At 47.0% G+C, this 24,535-nt stretch overlaps 2 protein-coding genes across 7 annotated transcripts in view; both read left to right on the top strand.

Annotated features, from left to right (window-relative positions):
- aplp2 (amyloid beta (A4) precursor-like protein 2) overlaps nt 1-20,468 on the top strand; it is a 34,734-nt gene extending 14,266 nt beyond the window's left edge. The window contains exons 2-18 of one of the 6 annotated variants that reach the window (XM_086165132.1): nt 3,214-3,387; nt 4,592-4,721; nt 9,132-9,244; nt 9,410-9,675; nt 9,924-10,102; nt 10,288-10,455; nt 11,260-11,393; nt 11,466-11,540; nt 11,613-11,771; nt 12,063-12,191; nt 13,896-13,995; nt 14,077-14,250; nt 14,767-14,802; nt 16,176-16,258; nt 17,185-17,262; nt 18,452-18,607; nt 18,784-20,468. In XM_086165132.1, coding sequence (XP_086021258.1) covers nt 3,214-3,387; nt 4,592-4,721; nt 9,132-9,244; nt 9,410-9,675; nt 9,924-10,102; nt 10,288-10,455; nt 11,260-11,393; nt 11,466-11,540; nt 11,613-11,771; nt 12,063-12,191; nt 13,896-13,995; nt 14,077-14,250; nt 14,767-14,802; nt 16,176-16,258; nt 17,185-17,262; nt 18,452-18,607; nt 18,784-18,885 — 2,256 coding nt within the window. In that variant the 3' untranslated portion in view covers nt 18,886-20,468. The remainder of the gene's footprint in view (nt 1-3,213; nt 3,388-4,591; nt 4,722-9,131; nt 9,245-9,409; nt 9,676-9,923; nt 10,103-10,287; nt 10,456-11,259; nt 11,394-11,465; nt 11,541-11,612; nt 11,772-12,062; nt 12,192-13,895; nt 13,996-14,076; nt 14,251-14,766; nt 14,803-16,175; nt 16,259-17,184; nt 17,263-18,451; nt 18,608-18,783) is intronic. The other 5 variants (XM_086165137.1, XM_086165133.1, XM_086165135.1 and 2 more) reach the window with 5 other exon arrangements.
- A 2,109-nt stretch (nt 20,469-22,577) lies between these two features.
- Nucleotides 22,578-24,535, top strand: part of st14a (ST14 transmembrane serine protease matriptase a) — an 11,253-nt gene continuing 9,295 nt past the window's right edge. The window contains exon 1 of the mRNA XM_086165127.1: nt 22,578-22,756. Coding sequence (XP_086021253.1) covers nt 22,715-22,756 — 42 coding nt within the window. The 5' untranslated portion in view covers nt 22,578-22,714. The remainder of the gene's footprint in view (nt 22,757-24,535) is intronic.

Here is a 24,535-nt window from a genome sequence, read left to right as displayed (position 1 = left end):
ACCTCTCCAACCCCCCGCCTACAAATATTTCTCAATCTTTAAATCCCATCCTTGAGGAGGGACACCTGACCTCTGCATCTGAAGAGGCAGCGGGTTTCTTTTATCACCGATGAAGCTGCATGATTCTTTGAATGGTCTTAGCGGTGAACCTTCTCAGCACGCCAGGGGGGAGCTGGCTGTGGGACCTCCTGGTCTGCAGGACCAAGTGGAGCAGTCTGGACACAACAGTGAACTAAATGGTCTAGAAGGAACAGTCAAGGAGGAAGAAGGAGTCTACGAGGAACAATCTCCTCTAGGGGTTCTTGTTGGCTCTGGAAGAGTCTGTAGAGAACAGTCTGGAAGCAAATATCTGGACTGAACAGTCTGGAAGGAAAAGTTTGGGAGGAACAGTCTAGACTGGACAGGACAGTTCCCAAAGGAATAATCTGGAGGGAAGACTCTTGACAGAAGACTGGACTGAACAGTCTGGAAAAGGGGGAGCAGAAGAAACAGTGTGCAAGGAACAATCTGGAAGGAAGGGTCTGGACGGAACAATCTGGAAGGAAGGGTCTAAACCAGGGGTCGGCAACCCGCGGCTCTTCCATCTTTACACTGCGGCTCCGAGTGTCTTGGGAAAATAAATTCTAAAAATTTAATTGAAGTGTATTTCATTTGTGTTAATGCCTTTTTTTAACTTTCAGTTCTAAGTTGGAAGATTATTGTGATCTTGAATATTAAATAAAATTATATTTATTATTTTTCGCCGCTCAAAATAACGTCACACTGGCGGAAGCCGGTATACCCGCCAGCCGGTAAAGTCCGATTTGCAGATGCTTTGAGCAAAAGTTCAGGAGCAGAAGTCCCATAAACCAGGTAAAATAAATATTGATGAAGATATTTTGCAAATATTTATTTTTTATTGTTTACTGACACAGTGATTTTTTCCCGGTTTATTTTTAAAATTCAGGTCAAGGCTCCGCTACACGCTCTGAAAGCCCAAAGCTCAAAATGAGTTCATTACATTAATAAAATTTAATATTCTCTGTAATACTTTGTGAATTTCAGAAACAACACACTACACACTTGTTTATACAAAGTGTAAAGGTAATAAAAAGCAATATATACAGTGGTACCTTTATTTTAGACGTCAAAAAGTAATTGCGGCTCCCAGTGTTTTCTTTTCCGAGGAAACCGGGTCCAAATGGCTCTTTGGGTGTTACGGGTTGCCGACCCCTGAACTATAAGGAACAGTCTGGGGAGAAGAGACTGCAGGGAAAATGCCAGTAAGGGACAGTCTGGCTGAACAGTCCTGAGAGAACACCAGTGAAGGAACAGTCTCCTCTATAGGTTCTTCTTCTGTTAGAGTAGATGTCGGCACCTCCAGAGGACAAACCCCCCGTCCTCCTTCCTCTGTGGGGCTTAGTGCCCGGGCTTGACGTCGCTAGCACGCTAACATGCTAATGCTATCAGCGTGTGACGTCCGGTGTCCGGATTCAGGAATTGGCTTTCCAGATGATCTTGGGTCAGGAAGTGACCTGTAGATTCAGCTTCCAGGGCCGGAGCAGGACAAAGCAGCAGGGTGGTGTCCTCCTGCTCCGTGGGCTCAGGATTACATCATGATGACCTTTAGGGCCGCTGTTATTTCAGTTGCAACCCGTGTGTGTGTGTGTGTGTGCATGGCAAAGATAATGCTGGAAGATGATATGAAGATGAGGAAGTGCTCAAGCCGGACAGCACACACACGATGCGTTCACGTGAAGTCTGGAGGCGGGAACGGATGGATGTCTGTGGTGATTGACAGCTGGCGCTGTGCGATAAGCCCCGCCCCTCGCCCCGGGATAACCCTATAAAGCACATGATAAAAAAACCCGTGGCATTGGAGGAACTTCTGAAATAGGATATTTTGGTCGTGTTGCCCGGCAACAACCACGGGGAAGCCGGGACGTCTCCTCAGATCCCTGCCATGTTCTCGCGCTCTGCGCCAGATTTAAAGGACGTGGAATTTACCGCCTCGGCGCCGCCATCGTGGCACAGGGACAGTTACAGTCACATTGAGACTTCAGCTGGCTGGAGAGTCGGGGTGTCGGGGGGGGACCCCCTCAGCTCTTGTTTTCCCACTGTACCCCCCCCCCCCCACACACACACACACACACCTCCCTATTCCTCTTTAACCCTGAGTGAATCCCACAAAGGAATGTGAGGGAGGAGAGCAAACAAGCCAGTGTGTGTGTGTGTGTGTGTGTGTGTGTGTTCTGGGGAGGTATGAATACAGTGTGTGTGTGTAATGTTTGCTTCTCTGTGTGGATGGAAATGTCTAACTGCATGTGTGTGTGGATGACAGTGTGTGTGTGTGTGTGTGTGTGTGTGTGTGTTGCATGCATGAGCTGAATCCAGTTCCATGTGCCGCAGCCTCGGCTCCGACCGCTGTGATTACGCAGCGTTTGTTTTGTTCCCGCTCGGCTCGGCGCCCGGCGCCGGCCTGCCACCCGGCGGCCAATCAGACGGCGGGAAAAGCCTGGCGCCTCCCATTCAAGTCACCCTGTTTTTTTCTCTCTCTCAGCTGAACCCTTGGGGAGCGTGGAGACCAGTTTCAGTTCCACTTCCTGTCTGGGGGGGGGGGGGGGGGGGGGGTCAGCTCCTGATGAAGAGTCGCCATATTTACACCCTAGATCAAATATAAACACACATTTGATTGCGCAGGAAGTCAGGGTGTCTCTACTTCCTGCGCTCTGCAGTGAGTTGAGGTCTCTGATGACGTGTGTGTGTGTGTGTGTGTGCACGCGCACAGCCCCCCCTCCCCCAAACCACTTTAAAAACACTCCAGAATCGTAAAAACACACTCTCAGAGCTGATTCTGTCCTCATTGTGAGTGTGTGTGTGTGTGTGTGTGTGTGTGTGCATGCATACTGCCCCCCCCGAGACACTTTAAAAACTCTCCAGAATCGTAAAAACACTCTCAGAGCTGATTCTGTCCTCATTGCAAGTGTGTGTGAGTGAGTGTGTGTGTGTGTGTGTGTGTGTGTGTGTGTCCTTGAATCCCCTCCAGGAGGAGCTGTGACGCACCTCCTCCTGGAGGACTAAGTTATCCCTCCCAGGAGGTCGTTGGGGTTTGCGGGTGAAGACTCGTGTAATTTGTCTCCGTCTCCACGCGGGTCAGGGTCTGTTACTCTTACCTGTGACAGATGGCGAGCGCCGCCTTCACCCCCTTCCTGTTTTCTCCCCTCGCCGCGGCAGGCGCTGGCGGCTAACGCCGGCACGGGCTTCGCCGTGGCCGAGCCGCAGGTGGCCATGTTCTGCGGGAAGCTCAACATGCACGTGAACATCCAGACGGGCCGCTGGGAGCCCGACCCCTCCGGGACCAGGAGCTGCGTGGGCACCAAGGAGGGGATTCTGCAGTACTGCCAGGAGGTGAGCCTGCTCGCCGCCGCCGCCGCCGCCACCCATCCATGTTCCGCGCAAACATCCGGGTCAACGTCTCCACGAGGTGCTTCTGCTCCAGATTCCAGATGTGGTCTGGAACACGTCTCTGCTCCTCCTCACTGACAGGGGCTTCACATGCAACACACAGCCACAATCATAATCATATATGTAATATTAATAACCATTGTGATAAAAGTAATTATAGGTTCATAAGATAAGATAAAATAACATAAGATATGACATGTATTTTTGAACCTAATCAACTAATAAATACCACTACCACTAAATACTACTAAATAAAATGATGATATTAATATGATATGGTAAGAGTCATACATGTTTAGTATTTATTATCATGGCACTTGTGATAATAAATAGGAAACTGCAATAATGATGTTTATAATAATAATAATGTTAATTCTAATAATACTAATAATTTATTAATGATGATTTATAATACATTTATAGCTCATAATGATGAGAATATTATATTTATATTAATTTTAGTAATACTATTTACAGTGATAATAACAATAATAGAGCGACAACAATAGTAATAATAGGTTATTAATAATATTTTTTACTGTTATGAAAATAATGCTAATAATTATGATTTAACAACAACAATAATGATAATAATATTTTGATAATACAGTAATATCACTTGATAACAACAGAAATATTGATAATAATGTTCATAATATTTAGAAACCACTGCTCTATACAATATAAAATCTTAAATTAATTATTAAAGATTATACATTTTGAAGATACAAAAATCAACTTGATAATAAGATCGTTAAAAAAAATATAACGGACTTATAACAGTTTGTGATTTGGTCACCCATGTTGAACCCATGTACTGTTGAGGTACAGGGGTCCTTCTCCAGGAACATTGCAGAAGAAGGGCATTTAAACCGCCCGTTGCAGAGGAAAAGAGGATTTTCACACACACACACACACACACACACACACACACACACACACACACACACACACACACACACGCACACCCGCCAGCATCCATCAATAACATTTCCCTGACATTTAATGGGAAAAGTGTAAATAGTCTGCTCTTTCACGCTCCAGCAGGTGAATCAGACGATCCCACTGAAGCTGCACACACACACACACACGCATATATACAACACACACACTTTAAATTCCGCTCTGTTCACACCTCCTCCTCCAGATGTACCCGGAGCTGCAGATCACCAACGTGGTGGAGGCCAACCAACCCATCCGCATTGATAACTGGTGCAAGAAGGAGAAGAAGGTGTGCAAAGCCCACGCCCACATCGTGGTGCCGTACAAATGCCTCGGTAAGAAAGGGCTTCGGAAAGTCCTCCATCTTCTTCCCCGCCCGGCGTCTCCTCTGTCAATGTGTCCATCAAGCTTTCACGTATTCCTTTTACTCTACTCCTAACTTTTCCGAAGAGACAGGAAGGGGATTATGATCGATCCCTGCCTGCGGGTGGAGGTGACACGGCTCCGATATTAGAGTTTGAATCAGTCGACTAATCCTGGCGGCGAGCGCCTCTCAGAGCAGATGGCGAAGGGAGGGGAGAGCCAGGGTATTATTGCAGGGGAGGCTTGTTGAGCAATAAAGCACAATCTTATTTCCCAGCTCAGACAGTGGCCATAAAGTCACAGAGGCGCGCAGGGTCAGCATGGGGGAGGTCTGCAAGGAGGCTCGCTTTATTACTCCCCCCTTCACACACACACACACACACACACACACACACACACACACACCTGTCTCCCCACTCTGCCTCCCCTGGACCACACAGATGCGTCACGCTTTATTAGATGTCAGATACAAACTCTCTCTCCTGCTGCCCGTTAGCGCTGCAATAACAGCGTAATGGAGTCGTGCAACCGCTCGTCTTCGGCCGAGATGGGTTTTAGCTAACTGACGTTTGGCTAACACAGGAAATGTTCAGTTTAGGTCACTATTATGTTTGGCTAACGTAGTTAATGTTCAGTTTCCCTTATTATATTGTTTAGCGGACGTTGCAGACGTTTAGTTCCGGTAACACCTACATTTGGCTAGCATACCAAATGGTTGTTTTAGCTAACTCTTATAAGAGTGAATGTTTGGTTTTAGCTAACTAATGTTTGGCGAAGATAGCAAATATTCAGTTTAGCTAACTCTAATGTTTGGCTAATGTAGTAAGTGTTCAGGTTTCATCACTCTTACATTTGGCTAGCGTATCAAATGTTGGTTTTAGCTAACTCTAACGGTTGGCTAACAAAGTAAAAGTTCATTTTTAGGTAACTAACATGGCGAACATTTGGTTCGCCAGCTCTTAACATTTGGCAAAGGTAGTGAATGTTTGATTATTAGCTAACTGACATTTGGCTAAGGTTGCAAACATTCAGTTTAGCTAATCTAATCTTTGGCTAATGGAGCAAATGGCCAATATTGTTAACTACAATGTTTTGCTAACGTAGTTAATGTTCGGTTTCCCTTACTATAACATTTGGCTAGTGTTACGATAACGTTTGGCAAGTGTTTGAGTTACATAAGTCTTACATTTGGCTAACGTCCCAAATGTTTGTTTTAGGTAACTCTAGCAGTTGGGTGACATAGTAAATGTTTAATTTTAGGTAACTAACTAAATGTTTGGTTCGTCAAACTAATATTTGGCTACGGTAGTGATCTTTCAGTTTTAGCTAACTACCATTTGGCTAAGGTAGCATACATTCAGTTCAGCTAATTGTCATGTTTGGTTAATGTAGCAAATGTGCAGTTTTGCTAACTCTAATGTTAACATTGTGAGCGTTTAGCTTGGGTAACACTTACGCTTGGCTTACGTGGTGAACATTTAATATAGCTCTCTTTAAGGTTTGGCTAAAATATAGAACGTTCAGTTTTAGGTAACTAACGTGGCAAACGTTTGGTTCAGCTAACTAACATTTGATAACTTAGTGAACGTTTGGTTTAGGCAACTGTGGCTAATGTTGCAAACTTTCACTTGAGCTAACTCACATCATGAACTGTAATATTTGGCTAACATATCAAATGTTCAGTTCAGCTAAGACCAATGTTTGGCTAAAGTAGCAAATGTTTGGTTAAGCAAGCTTTGTTTGATTAACTAAGCAAATGGTAAGTGTAGCAAACTCAACTATGGCTAATGTGACGCTTGGTTGGTTTAGCAAACTCTGACATTGTGGCTAGTGTAGCTAATGTTCAGTTTGCAGTACACTGATTGATGAACATGGCGAAGCTTTGATTTAGCTAACTTCAATGTTTTTCTAAGATAAAAAACATTTGTTTACGCTAACGCTAACATAGCAAACATTCGATTTCGCTAGCTCAAATGTTTGGCTGATGTGACAAACATCCATTTTACCTGACTCAAATGTTTGTTTAACTAATTGTAGCGTTAAGCTAATGTAGGGAACGTTCAGAAATGCTACAATTTTCAAATGTTTGATTTAGCTAACTTTAATGTCTGCCTATGTAGTGAATATTTTATTTGGCTAATGCTAATGCATAGCTTACTTGAATATTTGGCCAGTGTGGCAAGTGCAGTTTAATTCACTGACTTTCTACTAACTTACTTAGTAACATCGAGCTTTATAACAGGCTGAAGAGATGCTAACTGGCTTAAGAGGAACTAACCGGCTAAAAATAAGCTAACATAAGTTGAACACAAAAAAAAAATCCCGGGACTGAATACAAACCTGACCTTTTAACATTTTCTTTTTTTAGAAATCAATCATTAGCAGTTAGTGCTAGCCTCTCCTAGCCCATTTGAGGGTACTGACCCGCCGTGAGAAGGCGTGGCGCCTCTCTGGGTTTCGAGTGGTCGGAGGAGGTCACTCAGAAGGCCACTGGTTAATTATGAAGCGTAGCACGTTAGCGGCGCCTTATTTCCGTTTATCCTTCAGCCGCCTCCTTCCAGTGGAATTGGGCCGCTAATGTTCTGACCTGTTTCACGGCTCCTGTTAATTGAGGTCAAAACAAAAGGAACGAAAGAAACGAAGGAAACGAAAGAAGACCGGACGCTTTGAGAACTTGGATGATAGCTCATTTATGACGAATCGATAATGCAAGCGGCCATTGTTTTGGTTCTCCTTTTTTATGGATGGCTGACGGAGGTGGAAAGTCATTTCTGAGGAAATATTGACACACCGTAGGGGGTTGTTGTTGACTAAGCCTGTTGATTCAAGGAGGGGTGTGATATCACTCCTGGCGACGCACCATATAATCTCGGCCTACGAGTGACTAACCAGCAGGGTTCTGACTCAGCGGGTGCATTCTTAATAATAATAATTATTATTGTTCTTAATAGTAATAGTGGCACACTGGCACCTAAGACTAAGTCCTGAACTAGCTAATGCTAACACAACTACGTCTTCTGTGTAGTTTAAAGTTTAATTTTACGTGTACACAAAGTAAAGGTGCAAAACTTTAGTGCATGCATGTGTTTGTGTGTGTGTGTGTGTGTGTGTGTGTATCAGGGGGGGTCTGTCTATTCAGGACACAGCGCTGGTGTTGTGGCTAGCTTGTAGCTCAGCGCTAACGCCGGTCAGAGAGCAACGTTAGCTGCGCCCTTGGGTTTTGTTGTTGCAAAAGTTTATCGTACTAACAACTAACACACTCCAGTGTGAAAAGGTGTGATTGTTGTCACACACACACACACACACACACACACACACACACACACACACATACACACACACACACCCGTCCAAGGCCTCCATTTCAGCGGAGCTTCTCCCTCCTGTATGTTTGCTCCAGGAGGGGAAGGTTAAAGGAAAGGCACGCGATTAGAGCAGGTGGAGTCTAGGTCACGGGCGAACAAGCACACACACACATGCACACACACACACACACACACACACACACACACACACACACACACACACTGTGTGGCCCAGCTGCTCAGCGAACACCATCATCCATCACCTGTCGCAGTGTGACCGCGGACGGCGAGGCTTGAAAGCAGCTTTAATTCAAAACCTGTCCACTTAGTGTTTGTGTGCATGTGTGTGTGTGTGTGTGTGTGTGTGTGTGTGTGTGTGTGTGTGTGGGAATGATGGTTGCCAGGTGCCATGGCGACGCGCCGAGTCCCTTCTCTTTCCTCTGCAAGGCTCCACGGGAGTAAAATGATGTTGTCGATATTTAGTTCAAAGAGAAGGCTTGATTGACAGGGCCTGGCGGTCATGTGACCGGATCGACCAATCAGTCAACAGGGGGCCTCCAACCTGAATGCCACCTTTTTGTGGCATCAGTTGTCGGGGCAAATCTCGCCCCCTGCTGGTGGGCACAAAGCAGGGAAGCAGTTTGCGTGTGTGCACGAATGTATGAGTGTGTGTGTGTGTGTGTGTGTGTGTGTGTGTGTGATGAGAAGCAGCTGCCGGGTTCTTGGCTATTTCCAGCCCTCTTTCCTTTCCATTCCACCCTCTCATTTTCCAAAACACTGCATTTTCACCTTCCCACCCTGTGGCTCCGCCCACCAGCCGAGGCCAGGACGAACCGCTAAATGACCAGTTGTGTGTGTGTGTGTGTGTGCGTGCGTGTGTGTGTGTGTGTGTGTGTAGTCAGCCCGCCCCAGCTCCTCAGCCATCCCTTCCCCCAACCCCCACCTGAAAGCTGCAGAAGGTGTTTCTTTCGCTCACCTGGAACCCCGAGAACGCCTCCTCATCTCCTCGCCGTTTCTTTTTTCCTGTGCATCCCGCCATCCTCTCACCTTTCCCTCTCGTCTGCGCCGCCTTTTCAGTGGGCGAGTTCGTGAGCGACGTCCTCCTGGTGCCCGAGAAGTGCAAGTTCTTCCACAAGGAGCACATGGACATGTGTGTGAGCCAACAGCAGTGGGACGCCGTGGCCAAAGAGGTGAGCCAGGAATTAGACAGAGCCCAAGTGTTTTGTTTTTGTCTGTTGTTTTCCTCGCATGGGAAACATCTCCGCGAGGATTTAGATATCTATTCTAGACATTCTGTCTGATTGATTGATTAATTGATTAATTGATTGATTGATTGATTGCCCCCCCCCCCGCAGGCCTGCACCAAGAGCTCCATGGTGCTGCACAGCTACGGGATGCTGCTGCCCTGCGGCATCGACAGGTTCCACGGCACCGAGTACGTCTGCTGCCCGGCCTCCCACTCCGGGGAGCCCACCACACCTCCACCCTCGGACCTCCAGGAGGAGGAGGAGGAGGACGAGTACGAGGAGGTGGTGGAGGAGGACGAGGAGGACGAGGAGGTAGAGGACGAGGAGATCCAAGAAGCCAACCTGGATGAATATGAGGAGGGAGTAGAGGAGAGGTGAGCAGGCTGTGTGTGTGTGTGTGTGTGTGTGTGTGTGTGTGTGTGTGTGTGTGTGTGTGTGTGTGTGTGTAACATCAGCTCTCTGATGAAGGGCATGTGTTAACATCCATCTGGACGCATTACAGTGGCGTGACATTGACCTCTAGCAGCTGCTCGTCCATGTTTAATGGATAGCTCCTCCTCCTCCCTTCTTCTTCTCCTCCTCTGCTCCTCCTCTTCTCCTCCTCTTCTTCTCCTCTCCACAGCAAGCCTCGAGCCGCCGAGCAGCCCACACCCAAAGAGGAGACCGTGGACAAGGAAGAGGAGGAGGACGACGAAGACGAGGGCGAGTACCACTACGTCTACGAGGACGAGGAGTCAGAGAAGGAGGACGTTGAGAGGAAGGAGACCCCTGAGGAGGACCAAACCCTGCAGGAGGTGAAAGGTTCGTATCTTCTCATCGTCCGCCTGGTTTCGGATGCCACTTCCCGTCGCCGCGGGAAGGCGTCCGGTGCGGGAAATGTCCTGGAACCCCATTGATTTAAACCTGAGCGTCAGCCGGTTGCGGCGGTTAGCCCCGCCCCCTTCGGTGTCGGGTCACGTGATCTAACCGCTGTCCCCCTTCGGCAGCGGTGTGCGCCCTGGAGGCGGAGACTGGCCCGTGCCGCGCCTCCATGCAGCGCTGGCACTTCGACATGCGCAGCAGGAAGTGCGCGCGCTTCACCTACGGCGGCTGCGCCGGCAACCGCAACAATTTCGACTCAGAGGAGTACTGCATGGCCGTGTGCAAGCGCCTCAGTAAGTGGCGAGCTGGGGGGGCGGCGGCGGCGCTGGCTCCGCCCCCCTTTCCTCCTCCTCCTCCTCCTCCTCCTGTGTTTCCCTCATAGACTCACAGCTATGGACGCTTCTTTAACCGCTAACATCTGACCTCCGAGGCCCACTCGCCGCCGCCGTTGCCATGGCGACAGACAACGAGGCTTCACCCTCCTCCTCCGTTGTGTGTGTGTGTGTGTGTGTGTGTGTGTGTGTGTGTTTTTAAAGATACCCAGTCAGTACTTTACACTTTCCCTGAATGTACTCCAACCGACCAGGAGGTACTTCTGAGTACTGCAGGTTCTGAGCTGTCAATCATCTACTCCTCCACCAATGACGTACCTCTTTCTCTTCCTCGTCTCCGTCTTTGGTCACATGTTTGATCGCATCCCCTTTTTTTTTCTATAAACCCCTGAGGATGGGGATGTCACTTCCTGTTTGGGTGCAACAGGTGTCAGCATCACTTCCTGCCACCTGGGTGGAAGGAAGGAACTCTAGAGGAACCTCTGTCGGGGTCTCTAGGGTGGAGGTGGAGATGGAAGTGGTGATGGAGATGGGGTTGAAGGTGGAGTTGTAGGTGGAGGTGGGCAGGGATGGTGGGACTTTGAGGATTTTTCTTTTTATTTCCGACGCCTATCTGCATCCCTTTTTCAACTCCCTGCTCCTCTTCCTCACCCATTTAACCCCGTTTGCTGCGTGGACCTTCTCCTCCTTCTCCTCTTCTTCTTCTTCCTCGTCCTCCACCCACTCCATCCGCCGCTCACCACCGTTCCTCTCCTCCTCCTGCAGCCCTGCCGCCGACCCCCCAGCCCACGGACGACGTGGACATCTACTTTGAGACGCCGGCCGACGACAAGGAGCACAGCCGCTTCCAGAGGGCCAAGGAGCAGCTGGAGATCAGGCACCGCAACCGCATGGAGAGGGTGAGCGCCGACCCGCTGGCTCCGCCCACCTCCGCCCGCCGCCACAATGCTAACCATCTTCTCCACCCGCAGGTGAGGAAGGAGTGGGAGGAGGCCGACCGCCAGGCCAAGAACCTCCCCAAAGCCGAGAGGCAGACGCTGATCCAGGTGAGACCTCCTCCGTCCTCCGCTCCGATTGGCCGCGGCCGACCTGACGGCGACGGCGCCCGTGTGCTGCAGCACTTCCAGGCCATGATGGAGTCCCTGGAGGAGGAGGCGGCCAGCGAGAAGCAGCAGCTGGTGGAGACGCACCTGGCCCGGGTGGAGGCCATGCTGAACGACCGGCGTCGCCTGGCGCTGGAGAACTACCTGGCCGCCCTGCAGGCCGACCCCCCCAGGGTGAGCACCAATCAGAGCGCCTCTTGGCCTTTGACCTTAGCAGGAGTGCTACATGTTAGCATGGCTGTAGCCTTCTCTGGATCTTCTGCTCAGAGCGGCGGTGCGACCGCGTCACGGAAAAAGCATGTTTTGTACGTGTTCTCCAGAGACTGTCCAGTTGAACGTCCACCATCGAGAACATCTGACGGAAAAATATCTTTGTCCGATCACTTTGTCCGACCTTCTGTTCGAATAATCAGCTTCAAATGTTGCTGACTTACAGGAAGATAATGATGTCATTCCGCCCCACAGCCCCACCGCATCCTGCAGGCCCTGAGGCGCTACGTCCGCGCCGAGAACAAGGACCGCCAGCACACCATCCGTCACTACCAGCACGTCCTGGCCGTGGACCCGGAGAAGGCGGCCCAGATGAAGTCCCAGGTGAGGACTCTGCTAAGGTTTACTGACTGGATGGAAAAGAAAGTATCTTCAGGAGGAACCTTGATGTCCTCCAGGTTACCCTCATAAATCTTTTCCCCATATTTCATACATTCTATGTATATGTAGTGTAGATTTCTCACTTTGATAGTTTTATTATTAATTTTTCTTTCAGGTCTATATTTTGTGTACATGTATGTCCGTATGGTATCCTTGAGTGTCAAGTAAGGCACCTTAAATAAAATGTATTTTTTACACACATATACATATAAATTGTCATTAGCAAAATGAAATACACAATAAGGAATCGATTAATTTTATTCAAAAAATAGACTAGCAATATTTAGTAATAATATTATAATAGTAATTGTAATAATAATTATAATGGTGATGATGATGATAATGATAATTATAACAGTAAATATAGAAATAATAATTATGGTGATCATGTCATGATGGTTATAGAAATAAACTAATTGAGTTTATAATAACGATAATTATTATGATAATTATTATAATAGTTATATAATAACGATAACAATAATGATGATTACAATATATATGGATAGTAATATTATGATGGTTTGATTTTTATACTTACAGCGAACAACAGAACAGAGAGTGGGAAAATATTAATTGTTAAAAATATGTAGAAAAATACTCTAAAGGGGGCACAAAACTGTTTGCTTGGTTATTTTTAATATGTAATCAGTAAACGTCAATGTGATTGGTCCGTCCTGTTCGCGTCACCTAAGCCTTCTGGGGATTAACATATCGCGGGACTTGTTGTGTAACACCGAACCGCTGAGACGGGATTTGGCCGTAAAAATCCTTTTTTTTTTTTTTTTTTTTTTTTACGCAGTACCACAAATATCCGAGTACATGGTGGAATACTTCCCTTAGACTGCGGTACTTTCTTTTTAAAATGAATTGTAGGGAGGGGGTCATTGGAGGAATGGAAGGTTCCCCCTCCGCGCCGGAAGTGGCCGTTTGTTTTGCCAGGCAGACCGGAAGCAGCCGTAACGGTTTTGACAAGGAAGGCGCTATGTCGCCATCTGCTGGTGTCCTCGATGTACTGCAACCGTAATCTGTTTTATTTTATTTTAATTATTTTCAAAATAAAATCCCGACGTGACTTCTCAAACGAAACTGTCATAATGCTCTAGGTACGCTTTCTTTCTTCAGCTATTAAAAAAAAAAATAAACAAAAAGATGAATGGTTGTGTGTCTCTACATGTGGCACAGTGATTGGTCCAGGGTTAGCCCCGCCTCCTGCCTAATTAAAGCCACGATTGGCTCCAGCTCTCCCAGACCCTAAACGCAATTGATATGGATGATGAATTTATATAACATTAGCATTAGCATTAGCACATTACCTTTTTTTCCCTTTTCACAGGGGATCAATTTATTTATTTGAAAAGCACAAAAATGACTTATATAACAATTCCCACTTGATCTTCTTGGATTTGTGATATTTCTACTGGTTAAAAGATTTAAAGTAACTCAATGTTTTCTGAAGTAGCAACCAAGGCTAAACAAGAAGTTAGGGGCTGAAGCTTCTGATACAATGTTTTCTGGAGTAGCAACCAAGGCTGAATGAAAAGTTAGGGGCGGAAGCTTCTCGTATCAGAGTGTTTCTTTTCACACTCTCCAACACACACACACATTCTCGCACGCCGTCGCACTGACGCTCTCCCTCGGCTCCAGGTGATGACGCACCTGCGCGTGATTGAGGAGCGGATGAACCAGAGCCTCTCCCTGCTCTACAAGGTGCCGTACGTGGCTGAGGAGATCCAGGACGAAATCGGTGAGCTAGTTTACGGACGTGCAGTTGCCGTTGAAACGAGAGCGCGCTCACCCTCCTCTTCCTCTGACCTCCCCGCCGCAGACGAGCTCCTCCAGGAGCAGAAGGCCGACATGGACCAGTTCCTGTCCTCCATCTCCGAGTCGCAGCCGGACCTGACCGTGTCGTCGGAGGAGAGCGTGGAGGTGCCCGTCCCGGAGGGGCGGCCATTCCGGCCCTTCCAGGTCACATCCCTGGGATCCAGCTCGGAGCCGGAGGGTGAGCCGCCGGCGTCCAGGTCACCACCCAGACGTGGATGAAGAAGAGCTAAACCCGTGGGGGGGGGGGGGGGGTCGCAATCTTCATCTTCCAATCACCGCCGTTTCCACTCTTGGGTCACCCAAGGGGAAACATCATGCCGCTTGATCCAAAATGGCTGCCAAAGAGATGCATCGCAGGGTTTTTCTTTGAAAGTGAGGGACTCGAACGTGACAGCAGCAGCCTGTCGGGAAGGGGGCGGAGCTCCGATCCTCTCTGGCGCCATGACCCCCCCACGCCCCCTTTTTCTGTCCTTTGTTTTTTCTCTGCGTCTCACCAAAGCACCAAACAGGAAGTGATCAGTGATCAGTGACCTGATTGGTTGGCGCTCCTCTCTTCTTTCCCCGCTGGGCTCTTTTCTAATCAAATAACAGCTTGATGGTCCTGCCTCTTCCTCTGCTCAAGTTCTCTCTCTCTCTTCCCCCCCCACGCCTCCTCCCCCTGTTTCTGCTCCTCTTTTTCATTTCCGTTGCCAAGGCGATCTGTCTGACTCCCCGCGCGCCTTCAAGAAAGGTTGGTGCCTCCGCTGCATCTTTTCTTTCCTTTCTTTTTATTCCCATTCCCCCCCTCCGTCTCACCCCTCTCTCTCGATCCTAATGGTTTGTCCCAACCCCCCCACCATCTTCCTTTTTTTTTTTATCTGTTTGACGAAGGGTTGCGTGTTTGGATCCCATAGATCCTCTCAGACAAGCCCGCTATGTGTTAGCCTTGCTACGTGTTAGCCTAGCTGCATGCTGCGTCCCTCAGTCCGAGCTAGGTCCTCCCTGGTCTCCACGCCGGACAAGCTAACGCTAATATTTCCCCTCAAGAAAATCATTTAATTACCGTAATTTCCGGACTATTGAGCGCACCTCAATATAAGCCGCACCAGCTAGCCGGTCGCTATCTCGGGCTTCCTCCCGCACACTAAGACCGTCAAAGTCGTCTTCTTCGGTGTCGGAGTTGAACGGACTCAGAATTTCTCGGTCATTTCATCGGTCCGATGTGACGAAGATAAATGTTTTAGCGGCGTGAAGCTCGTTAGCGTCCCCCGTCAAAAACGTCCATATATTAGCCGCATCGTACCTCTTACAGTAGTAAGAGTAGTTACTACTCTACTAAGAGTAGTAGTTAAATTACAGTAGTTAATCAATTGATTTCTAGATAATTTTATACATTTATTTATGAACCAGTTCACTTCCCGTCTGCCCCCTTTCAGCTATGTTTCTATAACGGCGTAACAAATAAGAAATCAAGTCCGTAGGTGAACCAATCGGCCAGATGTTCAGCTGTTTTCAATCAGATGTCCGTCTGATCCCCTCAGTTCTTGTGGTAGAACCCGCTCAGAACCCCTTCTTTGCTATTACATAGTAATAACCGTTGTAATAAACACCAACACTGCGGTGGCGTGGAGCTGTCAACAAGTAGAGTGAGTCACGCCAGCACGGAGAGGTCGGCGCCGTCGCGCGGTGTCGGCTGACCACCTCTGACATCCCCCCGCCGTCCCTGAACGCATCATTGTTCTCCGACCAATGCTCCGAGCACGAGGTGGGGGGGCGACCAGGCCGACGAGGTGAAAACCAGATCACCTAGTTTGCCCTCGGGAGAACGTTCAGAACAGAACACGACTTCCACGATCGGTCCGACGGTCCGACCGCTCGTCGCTTCCGTGAGTTTCAACAGGGAGGTTTTGTTCGGTGGAGACGTCGTCTCTGTGCAGAACCTTTGTCCAGAAGGCCTCGCCAAGAGGAACAGGGGCCTTTGTTTGAGACCAGCTAGACAGCAGCGCACCACCCCTGTGTGTGTGTGTGTGTGTGTGTGTGTGTGTGTGTGTGTGTGTGTGTGTGTGTGTGTGGCGCCTCCCCGTTGCTGACCGGGCGTCCGCCGCCCTCTCCACCGTCTCATAGGCTCCGCCATGTCCGGCTTGGACGGCCTGATCGGCGCCGAGGAGAGGATCATCAACAGCAAACCCAAGATCAACAACAACGTGGTGAGTGGTTCTCCACGGGTTCCCCGCCGGGTGCCGGGTGGAGGGCAACTGAGAATTTCAAAATGAAATTTGTTAAAAAAACAAGGTAGATCCAAAGGGAAAGCTCACCCTTAACTGGAAATTCAGATCCCTCCGCCTGCAGGGATCAATACTTTCAGGGATCAATACTTGCAGGTGTTCCTCTGCCTCAGCTTGAAGGAAGTCCCTCCAGGCTGAGGGAGAGCGATGGAAAAACCCCAGGCGGTCCGGATCTAGTTCTGCTCCGGAACGTTCCATTTGAAAACACTCTGGAGCCGAACAGCCCGGATCACGCCACCTTTCCGGAATGAGTCCGACTCAGCCCAGTAACTATGTCGCCATAGTTACGGGTAACGCATGCCGGCTGGTTCGCCCGTATCCCTTCGCTGTCGCATGCTGAGCCTCTGTGGCTGGATGTGTGTGTGTCCTGCATGCTCGTCCTGCAGCGGCTGTGTGTGTGTGTGTGTGTGTGTTTCTGCACGCGTGCATTTTTCCTTCTTTACCTCCATGCTTGACGGAGCAATCTGAGATTTAAAAAAAAAAACACAAAAGTCCTCCGGGCTGCTCCGTCTCCAGCTCCCAGGCCGCGCTTCTCCAGCCTACAGCGCCTCCTTCTGATTGGCTGACAGGACGGCGCGCTAAAGTGTGTGTCTAGAACAGCTGTTGATGTTTGCAAAACACCTCGCTCTATCCGTCCAGTCTGTAGCAGACATACACACACACACACACACACACACAATTAAGCTATCTATGTGACTTCCACTACACATAACACCCTCTCGCTGTCTACATGCCTGTCTTTCTCTGTCTCTCTCTCACACACACACACACACACACACACACACACACACACACACACACAGGCGTTGTGGCGTCTGTAACCTGGGCTCCCCTGTCTGTGTTGACAGGTGATTGATGAGTCTCTGGATGTTAAAGAAGTGGTTTACAGTGCAGAGAGAATCAGCGTTTTGCATGATGAGGAGCTGGTGAGTACAGCAGCGCCCTCTAGTTGCCGTGGCGATGGGGAGAAGGTGTGGGGGGTGAAAGGGGAGGAGGTGAGGGAGCGTTGCTAACGTCCCTGCAGAGTCACGACTCGAGCTTCGAGAGTCGCTCGGACGCGAGCAGATTCGAGGAAACACCTTCCTTTCCACAGACTTGATTCATCTCAGTTAGCATTAGCAGGACAGCCAGCAAGCTACGAGCTAACAGTGGATTTAGCATGATTGGCAGATCAAAAAAATCACCTGTTAGCTCTGAGATTCAAAAATATACATATAGATATATGTACATATGGTATATGTGTAAATATGTATTATATATATATCAAAAAAGTCCAGCCTATCTAGGTTGGATGCAGTTTTACCCCCTTAGGACATGCTATGTGTGTGTGTGTGTGTGTGTGTGTGTGTGTGTGTGTGTGTGTGTGTGTGACAGTTCACAGGGCCGGTTGTGACCTTGCAGGGATGGCACTAACAATGCACAAAGCAGCAAAAAGTTGATTTTAAAAAAGAAAGAGGAATACCAATGTTGCATACGACCCCTGACCCCTGACCTCTGACCCCTGACCCCTGACCCCTGTCATGCATGGGTGCATGTTTGTGCTGTGAGTGTCCCCGAACAGTGAGAACACCAGCCACACAAACGGACCGCTCGGTTTGTGTGCGGAAACGACCGCGGCGTGCCATCGTGTGGTGGGGGAGGGTCATTGGCACGCACCCGTGCACGCTCCTTGTGCAGGCCCCCGTGCACGCTCCTTGTGCAGGCCCCCGTGCACGCTCCCCGTGCACGCTCCCGTGACGTCGGGCCCCCGGTCCGCAGGCAGGACGCTGCCTGCCGTCTGTGATTGAAGACTTGATTATCATTTGCTTCCCCACCTGCATAGCGTAACCATGTTTTACTGTGCCCCCCCCAACACACACACACACACACCATTTAGACGTAAGCGTGTGTGTGTGTGTGTGTGTGTGTGTTTGTGTGAACAGGTGGTGTCTTCATCCCAAGTTGTTTCATGAACATCTCCCATTATTTTTTTTTGCAGAATCAAGGACACACACATGCACGTACACACACACACACACACACACACACACGTGCGCACACACACACACACACACACACACACACAGGTGGATGATTGTGTGGTCTCCTCACAGTGAGTCTCTCTGTCCCCGTCAGGAGACCTACCGCCCCCTGGGCGAGGACTTCAGCTTCGGTAGCAGCGCTCTGATTGGCCTGCTGGTGATCGCCATCGCCATAGCGACCGTGATCGTGATCAGCCTGGTGCTCCTGAGGAAGAGGCAGTACGGCACCATCAGCCACGGCATCGTGGAGGTGGGGGGTTTCCGTGGCGACAGACATCCAAAATTGAAATCAACAAAATAAAATGGACTGTATTTCTGTAACGCTGTGGTTAAACGAGCCACCAGGGGGCGCCGTAGCGCCGGGCTGGACCGCCAAAGCCCTCTCACCCTCTCACCCTCTCACCCTTCTCACTCTGCATCCTCCAGGTGGACCCCATGCTGACGCCGGAGGAACGCCACCTCAGCAAGATGCAGAACCACGGCTACGAGAACCCCACCTACAAATACCTGGAGCAGATGCAGATCTAACAGGCGGTGGTTGGTGGCGGCGGCGACGGCGGCGACGGCGGCGGCGGCGGCGGCGGGCGCTGAGGAAGGAAGACGCCAGCGCAGGGATGAACGTACTACTGACCAATAATATCTGACGCTATCGTTAAAAACCAATCACTTTCTCTCATCCAAACTCCATTTCCTGTCGAGAACAATCCCCGAGACACTCCTGCTACTGCTGTACCATACGGCGCTTTTCTTTTTGAAGGGGCGACGCGGCGGCTCCTCACGCTTCCCTCCCGGCCCGGAACGACAGACGAAACCCAGAAAATCCCCGATTTATCTCTATGACGACAAACATATACAAACAGTTTAAATATATATATATATATATATATATATATACAAATATATATGAGTAGATGTTTTTATTCTAAGGAGGAGGCCGGCGGAGGCGAGGGAGCGTGCACAGGCCCTCAGCTCACGTGACCACATTCCAGAAGGTTCCCATATGACACACACTCACACACACTCACACACACACACACACACACACACACACACATGCAGAGTTTTTACTAGAAAAAGCGGATGCATCGTGGAAATTTGTGTAAAAATCTCCCCCGCGCCAGATTCCCCCCCCCCCCCCCCCTCCCCCAACCCACCTTTTATTTTTATTATTTTTTAAAAATTTGCTTTAGTTCCTCTTTGTGTTGTTTTGCTTTGCAAAGAGTCGGAGAAGTGAATCGGCGCTGAAGCGTGTGTGACGGTCTGGGCCGGCCCCGGAAGGCACACCGGGCCCCTTCGCAACCCCAACCCCTGCACAAAATAAAAATTAAAAATATTTAGAATGAATGCACCTTTCATGCAGCTGCTGCGACGCTGCGCTGTCCGCCGCTGGGAGGAGGTCCCTGAACGCACCGATTTAGGATTCTGGGGAAACTAATCTGCCGTTTTTGAAAATATACGGGGTTTTTGTTTGTTTTTCTTTTTTCGCGCGCGGGGGGAGGCGGAGCTGGAGGTCTGTGCAGGCGGAGGGAGGGAGCGAGACGGGGCCCGGCGGGCCTTCAGGAAGGCCACAAGCTTCGATAACGTAAATAAAAGGAAAAAAATGTAAAAAAAAAAAAAAAATCTAACTTGTGTATTTTTACAGGTAGTAAACGCCACAGAGACGTAATCCTAAAATCCTCTTCTCTCCCTCCCTCCCTCCCTCTCTCCCTCCATCCATCCATCCATCCATCCATCTCTCCCTACTACTATCTTTCCATGCTTGTATAGTTGATGTCGCAATCATTCATCAAATTTTTTGGTTTGTTTTTTTCTTCTGGAAGATTACCTGTGGTGTGCAATGTTCTTATATGAAATGACATTATATATATATTTTTAAGTTTGTTTTCTATTCTTCCCTCTCTCTTTCTCTCTCCCTCCCTGTCTTCCTGTGACAGTATCTCTGTATGTGACTGTCTCACTATGCACCCAAACGGCTTCGATCTTGTAACTGCCTGCTTGATTGTGGGGAGGTTGTGGGTGGGAGTGGGGTGGGGGGGTGGGGGGTGACTAATGCAACATGGATATTAGTGATTTAAAAATAAAAATTGAAAAAAAAAGGAGGAAAAAAAAAAGTTTGACACCCCCTGGAAACAAATTGGTGGTCAGGTGTGTGTGAGTGTGTGTGTGTGTGTGTGTGTATGTGAGAGGGGTGGGGGTGCACACACACAAATAAACTTCCATGCAGATCTGTCGTTAAATATCACACTCTGAGAACTTTATATCTTTAAATAAGATAAATTAAAAATAATTATAATAATTAATAACTGTAATTGGCTGTTAATAACACGCAAGTTAATTATTCTATCCTTTTTTTTATATAAATCGCAATCTGGAAGAAACGCAGTCACAGATTGAATTTTACTAATTTTTTTTGTTTTGTTTATTTTCCACTCCTATGTTTTCTTTTCTTTCGCCCCTGAAACAGAAACCGGGGAGTCACGCAGGTGAGTCAGCGCGGGAGAATTTCGTCATAGTGTCGGCGTCATGTGACCGATACCGGAAACACGTCATTCACACCGAGACTCATCACTTTTATCATTCACTTCCTCTTTCACTATCAGGTCCTTAAAAAAAGTTATCATAATGGAAAATAAAATATAAACCCGACAATAAATTGGGTGAAAATCCAATGCATACTTTAGATTTTATCTTCCTGTCCGGGCGACGACCGTCTTGTAGTTTTTTAAAAGCTCGATGTCGACTGGTGTGAGCTCACCGAATGTTTATTTCTCAAAGAAATATTTATATATATATATTTAAATATTTATATTTATAAACAGCTATAAGGGGAGGCGAGGAAGGGTTTTGGAAAAAGTGTGCCGGGTAAACATGAAGTGTTGCAGCTCCACACCTGCGCGGTGAAAGAACTACAAACATTTGAAAGCACTGATCATATATTTATCTAATGTGAAAAAGTACATGGCTTTTGGGTTAAAACTCAAAAATGGGTTAAAGACAAATTTCTGTCCTCACCAGTTTCCTTCTCGAGAGACGACATAACATTTGTTTAACTTTTAAGCAACAAAAGAGATGAACTATGTGTCAATGTTATTTTAGGCCTGGCCAAGTTCTTCATTTACAAAAACAGAATGCAAAAGTGTTCTCCCAATTCTATAAACGATTTTGAATTACATAAAAAAATCCTTAAAACTTATGGAAAAATCCAAAAACCAAAAAATATACAGTTTGATGTCTGAGATTCTTTGTGAACCACCAAGTTAAAGACATATTATATTCCCCTTGCAATTTATTTATGTTTTTATTTTTTAATTTATTATTTACCTATTTATTTATTCATCTGTTTTCCTTTATTTTCTTTGTCTTCGAGCATTAAACATTTCTCACAAACCTTTAATACTGTTAACTTGTACAGTTAAGTGATTACACACAAAACGAATGTCCTTTGCTTCCTCATCCTCATGATTCATTGACATTCGATGCTACCTTGCCACGTTTGTTTGTACATATTTATATTTCTTTATACTTTTTATGTTAAAAGAAAAAGAAAAAAAAAGAACTACAAGCGTGTACACGCGGCTTTACGGTAGCAGCTCGTGCTCCGCGCCTTCAAAATAAAAGCACATCTTTTAAATCGGCGGTTTCCAAAACCTTCTCAAGATAACCTTCTGATTCGCGTGTTTTTGAAAATAATAATTATAATTTACCTTTCAGCTCCCGCCCGGAAGCACCTTCGAATCAAGAAAAAAAAAGTCTATATCAACTTCCGGTTGACTTCCCATTTCACTTAAAATCGATGTTTTACTTTATTTCATTTTTATTTTTCAAGCGTTTTCCAAGTAGAACCAGATGCGTAAATGAGCTCGTTTAAGGAACATTTATTTATTTTTACTGTTTTGCGTTTAGTGTATTTCTTTGACCGTAATGCGTGGCGTGAAAGTGCAGGTTTCACGGGTGGGCGGTCGGAGCTCACCTGCGGGGAGACACGCCTGCAGAAACCGCGGCTTCCGCCCAAACCTTCCTTCCTCCTTCCCTTCTTCTCACTTCGCCCTCCTTCCTTCTCGGTGACACAGCCGGATCTCAAACCCCCGCCGCACTTTTTCTTCCTTTAAACCGGATTTTCACTCATTTTTCTAGCGTTTTAAAACACGCCACCGGAGGAGGGTTTGCTTGTTTGTTTGTTTTTTTTTAATTTTTATTCTCGTTTTTATTTATCTTAAGAAGGAAAGCGCTCCTCGGGGCCGTCGGGCCTGCAGGTTCACCTCCCGCAGAGCCTGCAGGAAGCCGGGGTGTGTGTCGGAGGACACGGACAGGTGTTTTTTTTGGATTACTTTTTTAATCTTCTCGTAGTTCAGTCAAGATGGACTACATGGACAGCGGGTTGAAGTACACTCCGAAGCAGGTGAGAACCTAGTTTTTGTTATTTTTTAACCCTTCCAGCGCTCATACAGGTATATTTACGGTAACCGGCTGCCATAGTTGTCCGTCTCCTACCTGCGGATTCAGGCCTCACCTGGACCGGAAGTACCGAGATACGACATTTTGTGTAAAACAAGCGTTAGAAATAAATTTATAGCAATTCTTTTGTTTGTTTTTTAGATTTGGAGGTCTGTATCTTTCCCTCCCTCTCTCTCTCTCAAACACACCCACACCCACACACACACACTTTGTGTTTAGGAGTGTCTAGTTTGATTCTATGGATGATCAGAAGAATAAATTATTATTAATAATATTAATAATAATAATACTAATAATCTGTTTCTCCTTCACTAATTTTCCTTTTTTTCTCCCAAATTTTTTAATAGGAAATAAGTTTTTCTCTCATTAAAAATTCTATTTTTTTTTTCTAAAAAAAAAAAAAAAAGGATTTTTCTAAAAAGAAAAAAAAAATCCAACTTTTTTTTTTTTTTTTTTTTTTTTTTTATCATTCACCACCCCGTCCGTCCACCGTGTCACGCGGGTTCTGGCGTGACCTTTGACTCCGGTGTAGAAAAGCTCAAATAAGACGCTGCTGGTTTGGACGACCCTGCAGCCTCCAGCTGCTGGATTCCTCCTCGTCCCACCCTGTTCTGACTTGTCCTCCTTCTCCCCCGCTGATAATAACCCCTTTAAGCCTGTACATATTTTAAAATCGGCGGTAAAGAAGCTTCCGTGGCGACAGGACATCCCGTCTGTGTCGCCGTAGCAACAGAAAGACAGAATCGTCAATTCTTTGTGCGTCAGTTTGACTTTTCTGAACTATATTTGTTAAAAAAATGTAAGACGGAGTTGCACGATACAGAAGATAAAAAAGAAAACCGTGACGGCTGAAGTTTTCGTTTCTGATTTGGATCCATCTGTGATTCAGAAGCCTTTGTTTACAAGACGGTGACATCAGAACGCTGCTCTGACCCGCTTCGTCACGACGCGTTCATTACATGTCAATAACACTGTAATAACACACTTAATAGACGCAGGAAGAACCGGCTGCCGCGCTTCTTTCGCTGCCTAGAAACACACGCCACAACTTTTTTAAATTTACAAATATATACACAACAAATCTGTTTAGCCAGGTGTAACACACACACACAAAATGTACATACATATATATATATATGTATGTTTGTATGTAAACATATATATATATACGTCTGTGTGTGTGTATATATAGGTGTGTATACACAGTATATACATAGATGTGTACATATGTGTGTGTGTGTATAAAAATATAAAAATCAAAAATCCATATATAAAAATCAAAAATCCATATAGAGAGTATAGCTAAATTACTTTCTATGCACGGATACACATATACACATATACACAAATATCTATATGCTTTATTGATCCATTTCCTGTACAAAGATTGACGAAATCACAAGAATAATTCATATCAATTCGAACTCTTTCAAATATATATATTTTTTTGATGCACTTTTGTGTGTTATTTTGTAAGATACCTCCTTTTTATTTATGTATATATTACTAATCAGCCATATTTGAATGCACATCACAGCTGTTACATTTTTTAGTGGAAAAAAACAAACAAAAAAAAAAAACAGGCGGCTCGCGTGTCCACACACACGCACACACACACACACACACACACACACACACACACACCAATCCGGTTTGACGGGATTCTACACGGTGAAACCTTTGCCCCCCTTCTCCTCAGAACTTACCACAGCCGTGACTCACG

This window comes from Fistularia commersonii, chromosome 18, assembly GCF_037954325.1.
Source record: "Fistularia commersonii isolate RoL2024-O1a breed Wild chromosome 18, RoL_Fcom_v1.0, whole genome shotgun sequence".
NCBI classification, from domain to species: domain Eukaryota; kingdom Metazoa; phylum Chordata; class Actinopteri; order Syngnathiformes; family Fistulariidae; genus Fistularia; species Fistularia commersonii.
Note: the sequence above shows the minus strand (reverse complement) of the source record. Positions and strands in the feature narration are given on the sequence as shown.